Here is a 12172-nt window from a genome sequence, read left to right on the forward strand (position 1 = left end):
TTTAGAGAAGTAAATATAAAACTGCAAAAAATAACCTTGCCAATCAATATGTACTGTCGAAATGGTGCATGACTTGTGACAGAAATTAAGGTAAAAAGTAGAACATTGACATTGACTAAACTAATTGATACGAACCAAATAAAGTAATTCCTTCTTTTAGCCTTTTTTTAGCTTCCATTATTTTAAGAGTTAACTCAGCTTCTTGTGAAAATTCATATTAATTCTTAAAGATTTTTTTTATTAACCGCAATTTCTGAATCAGCTTATTCATAACACAAATATACACGCTATTTTACAAGCAAAAACATTGCATTGCATTCATTTAAATGATTCCTTGTAGACTTTGATTTTGTCAAAGTCTTCTATTGTTTGGTGAACACATTATTAAAAAGACAACTATAATTGTCAACGCCTTCTAAATTTTTATCTAGTACTCTTGCCTTGTTTTCATTCACAATATCTAAGAAATTATATTGAATATGATTAGTTTTTTTTTTCTTTCCCATCAAGTTTTCGGTATTCATATTGGAGTTCATTAAATCCAAAATTCGCGTCAGAAAATCTCATATTGGGGCAAACCACAGTCTAACAAAACGACTCTGTACTGAGGGGGAATCGAACCGAATATGAGTAGTTGATTATACCCCACTAGGCCACTAGACATTATTGTTTTTCTCTAAGGTCATTTTCTTCTTAGTGCTATATATTGAACCCTTTAATTAGTACGTTATTTTAATTTCCATAATAATTCTACACCATGCAGCATAATCAAGTTGCTCTGTTTTCTTTCCCACTCCTCTGTTTTATGCTAATCTTAACACTAACCACCGCCCAAATTATCCCCTCTAACACCACTTCTCCTCCTCCTTCTAAGCCCACGAACGCCACTTCTCCGCCAACCAATGCCAACGCCACCACCTACACAATAACCAAACCTGCTAACATAACAAAACCAGGATGTCCAAAACAATGTGGGAACCTTACCGTTCCATATCCATTTGGAATTGGAATAGGTTCTGGTTGTGGATTAAACCCGAATTTTGAAATCAATTGTGATACTACTACAACAGATTCTCCAACACCCCTCATATGGAACATGCAAGTCTACGACATCTCGGATGCAGAAATGCGGATATCAAATACCATAAATATAAAGTGTTACTCACAAACAGGAGTTTTGGTTCAAAATGAACCTGCTTGGATGGGTTTAGGAAGATCAAGTCCTTACAGTTTTTCTTCCCTAAACAGGTACGAGGCGTATTCGCAATTAGTTTACATAATTCTTAAATTAATTTCATAGTAGTTAAAACAGTGTAATCTCACTACTCTATTCGTTTTGATCCAATAACATGATGGACGAGTCATAACTCAACTTGAGCTGATCTCGCGGTCTCTTTACATACTGATTCTAAATTATAAATTCACCTCTGCAGATTCACGGTGGTTGGTTGTGATGATGGTGCTCTAATGACCGCACTTAACTTCGCTAATGGTTGCCCCACTGCCTGCAGAAGTACAAGTGATGTAACTAAAGGAAGATGTATGAGTTCCGGTTGTTGCCAAATGATAATACCAAAAGGCTTGAAATATTACAATACAACTATGATCACCACGAGAAATCATAGTTTATCTTGGTCGTTTAATCCATGTGGATATTCGTTTCTTGGTGAAGCTAGTCGATTCGAGTTCCAAGGTGTAGAGGATCTCAGTGATGTTAATTTTGCAAAGAAGATTATGGATAATGTCCCTATTGTGCTAGATTGGGCCATTGGAAATCTTACTTGTGTTGAAGCACGGGAAAGTAACGATTATGCTTGCCTCGATAATAGCCAGTGTGTTGATTCTGACACTGGCATTGGTGGCTATCGGTGTAGCTGCAACTCGGGATATGAAGGCAATCCATATATAGGCTATGGCTGCCAAGGTAATTTGATTTTTGTACACTCTCACATCATCTACAGGTTTTATGCTGAACGCAATCGTATATCATATAGGCAATTACAAGTATTTATGTTATTCCATCTGTCTCATTTTGTTTGTGTACTTCTCGTTTTTACTCTATTTGAAAAAGAATATTACAATTCCAACTTTCCACATGAAATGTTTAACACTATAAGATTAAAGGTCATTTTGATACATTTGACATATATTAAATTTAACATGACAAGATTCAATCGACAAAATTTCCGACACTACATCAAAAATGTTCTCTAACGACAATTAATTAATGACAACAACTTAATTGCTGCTAAATATGTTCTTTTAGAGGCAATTGACACTCTTTATAAGTGTCTTTAAAGCATATTGTGATATTAAATCTAATGATAATTGTAAAGATTTTAACACTCTTTGTCAATGTGCATACTTATTGCTGCTAAAAGTTGTTTTTGTTATATTGAGGGATTAATACTATCTGTTTTGCATTCCAGATATTGATGAATGTGCAGATCCAAATACCAATTCATGTGAACAAATTTGCACAAACACGCCAGGGAGTTACAATTGTTCTTGTCCAGAAGGATTCTCTGGTGATGGCAGAAAGAATGGTCGTGGCTGTATTGCACCAAACTCGAACTCCGAGTTCCCATGGATCAAGTTTTCTGTTGGTAAGTTTCTCAGAATTCAAATTTTATTTGTCACTACTCGCATATAGATAAACGTCTTGCTTACATTCTATCAAAAAGTCATGGTTTATACATGGTAGTGACAAATCATGAATCATTTCTTGAAGTGAAAAAATAAAATTACATGCATGTTCGTTCGATCTATTGAATTTCTAATTCCAACATTTGTTCGATAAATACAGGTATGAGTGTTGGTTTTGTATCCCTAGTGGTTGGGACAACATGGCTCTATTTCAGCATCAAGAAAAGAAAACTCATTAAACTTCGCGAGAAATTCTTCCAACAAAATGGTGGTTTGCTCTTGAAACAGCGTATCTCTTCAAACGAGGGTGGTGTGGAAGCAACCAAAATCTTTACAGCTGCGGAGCTGAAGAAGGCTACAAACAACTATGCCACTGATCGAATTCTTGGTCGTGGTGGAAATGGAATTGTCTACAAAGGTATTCTACCTGATAATCGCATAGTTGCTATTAAGAAATCAAAGTTTATGGAAGAGGAACAGATTGAACAGTTCATCAATGAGGTACTTATTCTTACTCAAGTCAACCATCGAAATGTGGTGAGACTCTTTGGATGTTGTTTGGAAGCTGAAGTTCCTTTACTTGTCTATGAATACATTTCTCATGGAACTCTTTACGAGCATATCCACAATCGAAATGGAGCACCTTGGTTATCTTGGCAAAATCGGTTAAGAGTTGCTAGTGAGACAGCAAGTGCACTTGCTTACCTTCATTCATCTGCACAAATGCCAATAATCCATAGAGATGTCAAGTCAGCCAATTTATTATTGGATGATGTTTACACCGCGAAAGTGGCAGATTTTGGTGCTTCAAGGTTAATCCCTATTGATCAAACACATCTTGCTACAATGGTTCAAGGGACATTAGGATACCTAGATCCTGAATATTTTCGCACAAGTCAATTGACTGAGAAAAGTGATGTTTATAGTTTTGGAGTAGTTCTTGCCGAACTTTTGACAGGGATGAAACCTATTTCGAGGGATAGAAATGACGTGGACAAGAATTTGGCAGAGTATTTTGTTTTGTCCATGAGAAAGAATCAATTGTTTCAAATTCTTGATCGCAGAGTGGTAAGAGAAGGAAGCCTTGAGCAACTCCAAAAGGTGGCTGAGCTAGTGAAGAGTTGCCTTAGTTTGCACGGTGAAGATAGGCCTACGATGAAAGAAGTATCGATGGAACTTGAAATTTTAAGAAAGTTCACAAAAAATAACCCTTGGGCTAATGAACATGGACATGAAGAGAACAGAGATGAATTATCAGATCTTTATACCATTCCAATTGACTCTAATGCAGGCATCGACAATTTCTCTGGACAATATAGTTCCAATTCCAATACAAATAGCAGCAACTTTTCTGGACAGTATAGTTCGGGTAGTACTTCTAACACAAATAGCCCATTGATCCAAAACAGAAGGGTAATTTGATAATGCATTTCGAATTTTCTGATGTAATTTTCTTTCTTGTGATTCGTACTTTCTTCTTTAAATTTTTGTTTACATTGGAGTCAACTCCCACTTATGTGATAAATTTGGTGTTTAGACTATTTTCGTACATTTTATATAAATTGGTTTACACTTTATACTCAATTTAGTTCAGAAAGTTTGTAAAACTAGATTTTGATAAATAAGAACTGAACTAAATTGAATTGGAAAGCTGCAATGCCATAACAATTCGAACCGTGCCTAGTTAAGAAAATTCAGTCCTAGAACAAGGAAAATAGGTCCAAGCCAATCACTCAACAATCTTAATTGAACTTCCCAAGAGAGTTCACCATTGCAAATTACAACAAGATACTGGATGAATTGAAAATATGCAACTTGCCCATATTCCCAATCATGAAAACTTTTCGAAATAGAAATAATAGACGTGATTAGGCTGTGCCAAAGAACGAAAAATATATTCTAAGACCAGGAGGCATCATTGAATTTCCCGATCCACAAATTATTAGTATAAAAGAATAGTTGAAATTTTTATTAAAATAATATGCTCAATAAGTTAGACTAAAATTTAATAACTAGGATCATTAATCTTTAATATCGTGCGGATGCTTACACTAAACTACAATTTAATAGCTAGGATCGATATTCTTTAATATCCTGCAGATGCTAACACTAATACATATATAATTCATCCTAAGGATAGGTAACTTATTATGCCAAAAAAATGAATGCAATAACTAAATGATTTCGAAATCTCTTGTGAGGATGAATCTACACTTTGAGAAGTCTGAGTGGCATGTGTCTCACCATCTCGAGGGCACCAGTTCCTCTTCAAAGGAAGGTTTGGGTGCTGAAGTTGCTAGAAATTCTTGCCACAATAGTTGCACTTAATTTTTAGCTTCTTCTAATCAACTACCACACCATGTTGTTGAATATCAATTTTATGTTGAGTCATTTCCCACATTTATATTGAATTTTATTCAACTACAAAACTACAATCCATGAGTTGTTAAGACCTCTTTAAACTAGAGAGTACCCATAACTTTCATTCTGAAACCTCTAGTTATGGGTACTCTCTAGTTTAAAGATGTCTTAACAACTCATGGATTGTAGTTTGGCTGTTGAAGAACACTCAATATAAAGGTGGGAAATGACCCCAGAAAAAAATTGACATTCATCAACATGGTATGGCAACTGATCAGAAGAAGTCTAGAATTAAGTGCAACTATTGTGGTAAAGTTGTTTCTAGTTTTTATCGACTTAAGTACAACTTAGGAGGTATTCGTGGAGATGTGACTCCTTGCTTGGAGACTCCTACACTTGTGAAAGAAGCACTTAAAGTTGAGATACTTGATAGGAAAAATGAAAACTTAATCAAGAATTTCGAGTAACTTCAGCACCCAAATCTTCCTTAGAAGAGGAATTGGTGCCCTCGAGATGGTGAGACAGTCGCTCAGACTTCTAAAAGTGTAGATTATCCTCACAAATAGATAATGATATTCAATCTACGATAAGCATATACAAATGTATCAATAGGATAATTATATACAAGTTAAGCTAAGTGTATACAAGGTCAAGTGGGTGAAAGGAGTTGGTGGTGTTATCCAAGTTGTCCCCATATAATGGGATGTTTGGGCTCTGTACAGGAATATGTCTCCTAAATTGAATGTGCTAACTCCGAATAAGATGATATACAACTTTGATTCGGTGGAAATGCTTGGTGACTACACTGAGAAAAAATTAGGTGTCACAATTCATCTATTAGTCAAAGTAGTTGTCTTCATGTTGGTATTCCGTCAGCATTTGAATGCTCAATATTTTCATAATCAGAGGGAAGAGATGTTCCGCTTCTCTCTTTAGATCCCTTCATATATGCTCACTGATCAAGAAGCACCAAATGCTCCCTCTAGTTGTTGAGAGTTGGATCCTGTAGCTCTGCCTTTAAAACTTCTTAGAGTGATGTCAGATGTTGAAATATAGGCTCAGGGAAAAGTAGCAAATACTTCAAACATAGGAAGGACATGTGGTGAAAGAAAAAACTTACAGATGTCCTATGTGGTTGGAAACAACAATTTGACAAAGTGTGAAGAGACTCCTAGAGATTCCATGATTGTTGTGAAACAACCCATAGTGACATATTCGGAAAGAAGAAGGAGAAAGTAGAAGCAAGTACCATTGAAGCCAAGAGAGAAACAAGCTCGGTTTCTACCGAGGACTTCTAGACAATGATCGGGAGATTTCATTAATATTAGCCACGACATGCGATTCAGTTATGATATAACCATTAATTTTCTTCGAAATCTCAACACAACCATAAGATCCACCACTAGGTTCCATGTTTAGCTCTTCGATAAATAGTTTGTCAACTACAGAGCTTCTGACAATAATATTTTTAGTCTCTTTATTTGAAATTAAGACTTCAGCTTCATCATAAATTTTGTCTTCATCTTTTTCATTTGCTTCCTATGTTTGATTCCATAAATTAAGACTCCTAGAGATTCCATGATTATTGTCGGTTAGTATTTTTTAGAAATGGGGCAGCAAAAAGAATTGATTGAAATATCTCTCAATATCGCTATTAATTATAATAGGGCTTTAAATAGCCAACTTGATAACATAATGCAGAAAATGTTCATAACAAAAATTCAAAAAGGCTAAATAATATCAAAAATTAAAATAACCTAACAAATATTTAATATTCAAAATCATCCTTTAGCTAGGTAACTTACTATGCTAAAAAATGACTACATTAACTAAGAGCAAACTCAACACTCTGCTTTAGATATTGCAATTTTAAAAAAGTAGCTCCTCCTCGATTTCTGCTTCTACTCTTTGTGCTTGAGGATTATTTATAAGCTTGCAATCTTTTGTAACATGACCGGCTTGTTTGCAATTTCAACATATTGCATAAGGTCTCCACCAACAAAAAATTTCCAAGTGTGTTTTTCAAAAACAGTATTTGCAAAGAGAATAACTACCTTTTTTTAAAAAAAAATTCCTGTTTTGTGCATAAAAAGAACCACCGGTAATATTTTCTTGCCTAAAGTCTCTTCTTTGCTTTTATGCTTGAAGAGCACTAAGTAGTTCTTCAATGGAGATAGTAGAGAGATCTTTAAATTCTTCTGGAGAATAAATTCTTGAGTCAAAATCTTTCTTGAATTGTCACAGGAATTTTTTCTACTATTTTGTAATCTTTGAAATCCTCGCCAAGCAACCTCATTTTATTAACAATCAAAGATATCTTATCAAAGTACTTAAACAATAGTTTCACTCTTGCATCCTAAGAGATTTATAATCCATTTTCAAATTCAAAATCTACCTTTGTCTGACTCGTTCACTTCCTTGATATTATTTTTTTAAAAAAGTTTCAAGCTTCTTTTTTCTTCTCACAAGCAACGATTTTAGAAAAAATTGAATCCACGACTGAATTTTGAATTACCATTTTGGCATGAATTTTTTGGTTTTTCATCTGAATGAGATTTAATTTGGGCAATGGTAGGATTTGCAGGGAGAGGTTATAAGAGTATATCTTCCATTACAACTTTCCACATATCATAGGCTTCAAGATATGATTTCATTTTCACAGACCAAATAGGATAGTTTTCACAGTGAAAATTTTTGGGGCATTCAAAGAGAGATTGTTGCTTGTCATATTTTTAGGTTAAAAGTTTGTTGAAAAAAGCACGAATTGAAAATAGTAACCCTAATGGGTTAAAATGGGTAGCCCTTACGGGTTAAAAATGGTATGGTAGTTCGTTGGAAGATTTCAGAGATCCCATAAGATCAATGAAGCTCTTGATACCATTGTTGGTGTTTTCTAAAAATGGAGCAACAAAAAGAATTGATTGAAATATCTCTCAATATTTTTATTAAGCATAATAGAACTTTAAATAGCCAACTTGATAACATAATGCAGAAAAATATGCATACAAAAAAGGCTAAATAATCTCAACAATTAAAACAACCTAACAAATATTTAAAAATCAAATGCATCCTAAAGATTGGTAACTTATTATGCTAAAAAAATGACTGCAGTAACAAAAGCAAACTGAACTTTGTCAAACAACCAACAGTGACATCTGCAGAAAGAAGGAGAAAACAGAAGCAAGTACCATTGAAGCCAAGAGAGAAACAAGCTCGGGTGAGGATGAATCTACACTTTGAGAAGTCTGAGCGACATGTATCTCACCATCTCGAGGGCACCAGTTCCTCTTAAAAAGAAGGTTTGGGTGCTGAAGTTGCTCGAGATTCTTGATTAAATTTTCATTTTTCCTATCGAGTACGTATCTTAGCCTTAAGTGCTTCTTGGACAAGTATAGGAGCCTCAAAGCAAGGACTTACATCTCCAGGAATACCTCCTAAGTGGTATTTAAGCCGATAAAAACTAAAAACTACTTTACCACAATAGTTTCACTTAATTCTTGACTTCTTTTGAACATAGTGTGGAAACTGATCAGAAGAAGTCAAGAATTAAGAGCAAGTATTGTGGTAAAGTTGTTTCTAGTTTTTATCAGCTTAAGTGCCACTAAAGAGGTATTCGTGGAGATGTAACTCCTTGCTTAGAGGGTCCTATACTTGTGAAAGAAGCACTTAAAGCTGAGATACTTGATAGAAAAAATGATAATCTAAACAAGAATTTTGAGCAACTTCAGCACCCAGACCTTCCTTTGAAGAGGTATTGGTGCCCTGGAGATAGTGAGACACGTGCTGCTCAGACTTCTAAAAGTGTAGATTCATCCTCATAAATAGATAATGATATACTAGCTAAGGTGAGCATAAACAAATGTATCAACGGGATAATTATATACAAACTAGGGTAAGCATATACAAGGTTAAGTAAATGAAAGGGGTTGGTGGTGGTATCCAAATAGTCCACATAAAAAGGGATATTTAGGCTCTAAAAAGCACTTGTCTCCTAAATGGAATGCACTAACCCCGAATAATATGATATACAACTTTGATTTGGTGGAAGTGCTTGGCGACTACACTGACAAGGAATTAGGTGTCACAGGTCATCCATTATTCAAAGTACTTGGCTTCATGTTGATGTTCCGTCAGAATTTGGACCCCAAATACTTTCGTAATTCGACGGAAGAGATGTTTCACCTCTCTCTCTAGATCCCTTCATATATGCTCACCGGTCAAGAAGCACCAAATGCTCCCTCTAGTTGCTGGGAGTTGGATCCTGCAGCCCAACCGTTTAAAACTTCTTATGTGGAAATAGAGGCTCAGGGTAAAGAGGTTGCAGATACTTCAAACATAGGAAGGGCATGTGGTGAAAGCAAAGACTTAGAAAAGTCCTATGTGATTGGAAACAACAACTTCACAAAGGGTGAAAGGACTCTTAGAGATTCCATGGTTGTTGTCAAACAGCGTAGAGTGATATATTCAGAAAGAAAAAGGAGAAAGCAGAAGCAAGTACCATTAAAGCCAAAAGACAAACAAGAATAGTTGTTGTCGTGGGCTTCTAGGCAATGATCAGGGAATTTCATTTATATTAGACTCTTCATGTGATTCAATTATGCTATAACCCTTAATTTTCTTTGGAACCTCAACACAACCATAAGATCAACCACTGGATTCCTTTTTTAGCCCTTCGATAAATAGTTTGTCAACTTCAGAGCTTCTCACAATCATATTGTTTGTCTCTCTATTTGAAATTAAGACTTCAGCTTCATTATAAATTTTGTCTTCATCTTTTCCATTTGCTTCCTATGTTTGATCTAAGTTGGTGATTGTCCTCAATATGGCAAATTATTGATCAGAAACTCAACTTAAGCTACATTTTCTCAATGATTCTCCAAAAGGTCATCAATGGAATGTTTAGTTTCAGACATTGTCAGCTCGGGTTCTACTTCAACATCCTTCATATCTGTACTTTTATGGCCAGTTTCAGATTATTTTTCTTTGATTTCCTTGATAGAAGCTACCATGTCATCAGACTGAACAATTTTAGAATGTTCTTGCTTCTTGTTAATGGCATTAGTGTCTTTCTTCTTCACGTGATGAAGTATATTATATACGGAATATAGGATCATATCTCTTTCAATATTGATGGAAGTCATGGCATCTATTGCTCGAGTCTTAGCTACTAAGTACCTTCCCCAGTCTTCTTCTTCTTCTTCTTCTTCTTCTTCTTCTTAAGTAGTATCAGCCATATTCCTCTTCTAATTAGCTCGAGAATATCTTTTATGTGTCCTATTTTTCCACACCAATAACATTTGAGAGTCTTATAGTTATTAGTAGGCTCTCTATCTCCTATCCAGGAGAGCTTGAAGCACCTGAGGATTGAGTGTATTGTATGTCTCTTGTTTTTCCTTTAAAGTTTCACTAAGTTTTCTTAGTATCAGCCATATTCCTCTTCTAATTAGCTCGAGAATATCTTTTATGTGTCCTATTTTTCCACACCAATAACATTTGAGAGTCTTATAGTTATTAGTAGGCTCTCTATCTCCTATCCAGGAGAGCTTGAAGCACCTGAGGATTGAGTGTATTGTATGTCTCTTGTTTTTCCTTTAAAGTTTCACTACTCGGCTACAAGAACATTTCTTTCCCCATCTTTCACAAATACGCCAGTCAAGTGTTTGTCTAGTAACTCATGTGATGTAATAAATTCTCAAATTTCTCTAATGATATTTGTTGAGACCATACTGTTAACCTCATTTCTAATTTTGTCGCTCCTAGTATGCCTATATATCCATATCAACTTCCTCTTCTCCGAGATGTGGATCTTCTGAACTTGTGAGTGCTTAACTGGATAACACTCCACCCTATAAACAAGGATGGTCTAGCTACCACTTTGTAGAACTTTTACATTTAGGTGGTACCTTTTAATCATACAGCACTCTACAGGGTAACCTCTATTTCATCTGTGTTGCCCCAATGCGATGTGACATCATCATCCATGTTCCCACTACCCTGGACTTACAGACCCAACATAGTTAGAACTTTGTCTTTTGGGAATAGATTGTGTGGCAAGCCTTACTTCGACCTCTATTTCATCTAACACAACACTAATTTTTTACTCAAAACATTTCATTTTGGGTAGATCTAGTGAGGGAGAAATAGGACTTCTATCTAAGATCGCCATGGCAAGTGTTCCATTTGCTGGTACCTAGTCGAGGGAATAGTTTGGGGGCTCGAGCATTGTTGTTGAAGAAAATATTGCCATTGCAAAGATGGTCCCCAAATGCCTTAGATCTCACATATGCAAGGTTTTGGGAAGGCTTGTAGTGGTTTCGAATGATGAATCTATAGGTCACTAACCTACTCCACTTTCGATAGTTGTCCCTGTCCATGCGACTGTTTAGAAAAAGGTCTCTCAATGAAGGTCTTCTTGCTCAATCAGCAAAAAAGACAATTTGAAAAATGTAAGTTTGTTCCCCACACGACCCCATTAAGATCACTGAATATATTGATGAGGTTGAATGGAACAGAAAAAGGCAAAGGTGTAGTTTCATTTGCTTGTCCATAGAAACAGGTTAAGCAGTGTGCTCCTTTTAAGGCTTTGCCAAGTTTTTATTCCTAATTAGCTAGGACGGGTACAAAAGTCATTTCAAGTTAATTCTGTTAAACAGTTAAATCGTTAGATTCCAGTTGTGAGTTGAAGCAGTGGAGCGAAAATAGTTAGAGTTTAGCTATTAATTCAGTTGTATCATATCATAAGGACATTCATTGAATAATATTTTACAGATTCTCTTCTACTTTCTCTCTAAGTGTGCTTACTTGCAACTCTATTCAAGAGATTTTCTTTCATAAGTTCTTTAGGAATTGCATAGCTAATCTCTGCCTAATCACAAGGCACTGAAAAGTTGTAACACAAATCTAGATTTGTCGATGATCCCACTAATAGTGACAAAGGGGAAAATGACTTGCCTTCCTATGAGTCTTTTGGAGACACTGAAACTGATCAGGAGGGGATTTAGGGTGACATCAAGGATGAGAAAATTGTGGATGACTTACAGAATAGTCTCGATGCTCGTACATTAGGATTGTGAATTTTGGGTAATGAACTGTGCTTAGGGGTAGAGTGATTACTGATTTTTTTTGTGAGGGAAGGGGGAGGGGGGGGGGGGGCGGGGGCTGCCCA

The 12172-nt window shown here is 35.6% G+C and overlaps 1 protein-coding gene across 1 annotated transcript; it reads left to right on the forward strand.

The window, feature by feature from the left end:
• The first annotated feature begins 740 nt into the window (after window positions 1–740).
• On the forward strand, window positions 741–4171 carry LOC102603616 (wall-associated receptor kinase 2-like). Its single transcript, XM_006366991.2, has 4 exons — window positions 741–1248; window positions 1434–1924; window positions 2430–2606; window positions 2807–4171. The coding sequence occupies exons 1-4, from the start codon at window positions 758–760 to the stop codon at window positions 4066–4068; spliced, it is 2421 nt and encodes an 806-aa protein (XP_006367053.1). The 5' UTR covers window positions 741–757; the 3' UTR covers window positions 4069–4171.
• The last annotated feature ends 8001 nt before the right edge of the window (window positions 4172–12172 follow it).

The sequence above is a fragment of the Solanum tuberosum genome, unplaced genomic scaffold, assembly GCF_000226075.1.
Source record: "Solanum tuberosum cultivar DM 1-3 516 R44 unplaced genomic scaffold, SolTub_3.0 scf00720, whole genome shotgun sequence".
NCBI classification, from domain to species: Eukaryota; Viridiplantae; Streptophyta; class Magnoliopsida; order Solanales; family Solanaceae; genus Solanum; species Solanum tuberosum.

Coding starts and splice junctions, on each gene's coding strand:
- LOC102603616 (XM_006366991.2), top strand. CDS start 758: ATGCAGCATAATCAAGTTGCTCTGTTTTCTTTCCCACTCCTCTGTTTT. Junction 1,249..1,433: donor AGTTTTTCTTCCCTAAACAG/GTACGAGGCGTA, acceptor TCACCTCTGCAG/ATTCACGGTGGTTGGTTGTG. Junction 2,607..2,806: donor ATGGATCAAGTTTTCTGTTG/GTAAGTTTCTCA, acceptor CGATAAATACAG/GTATGAGTGTTGGTTTTGTA.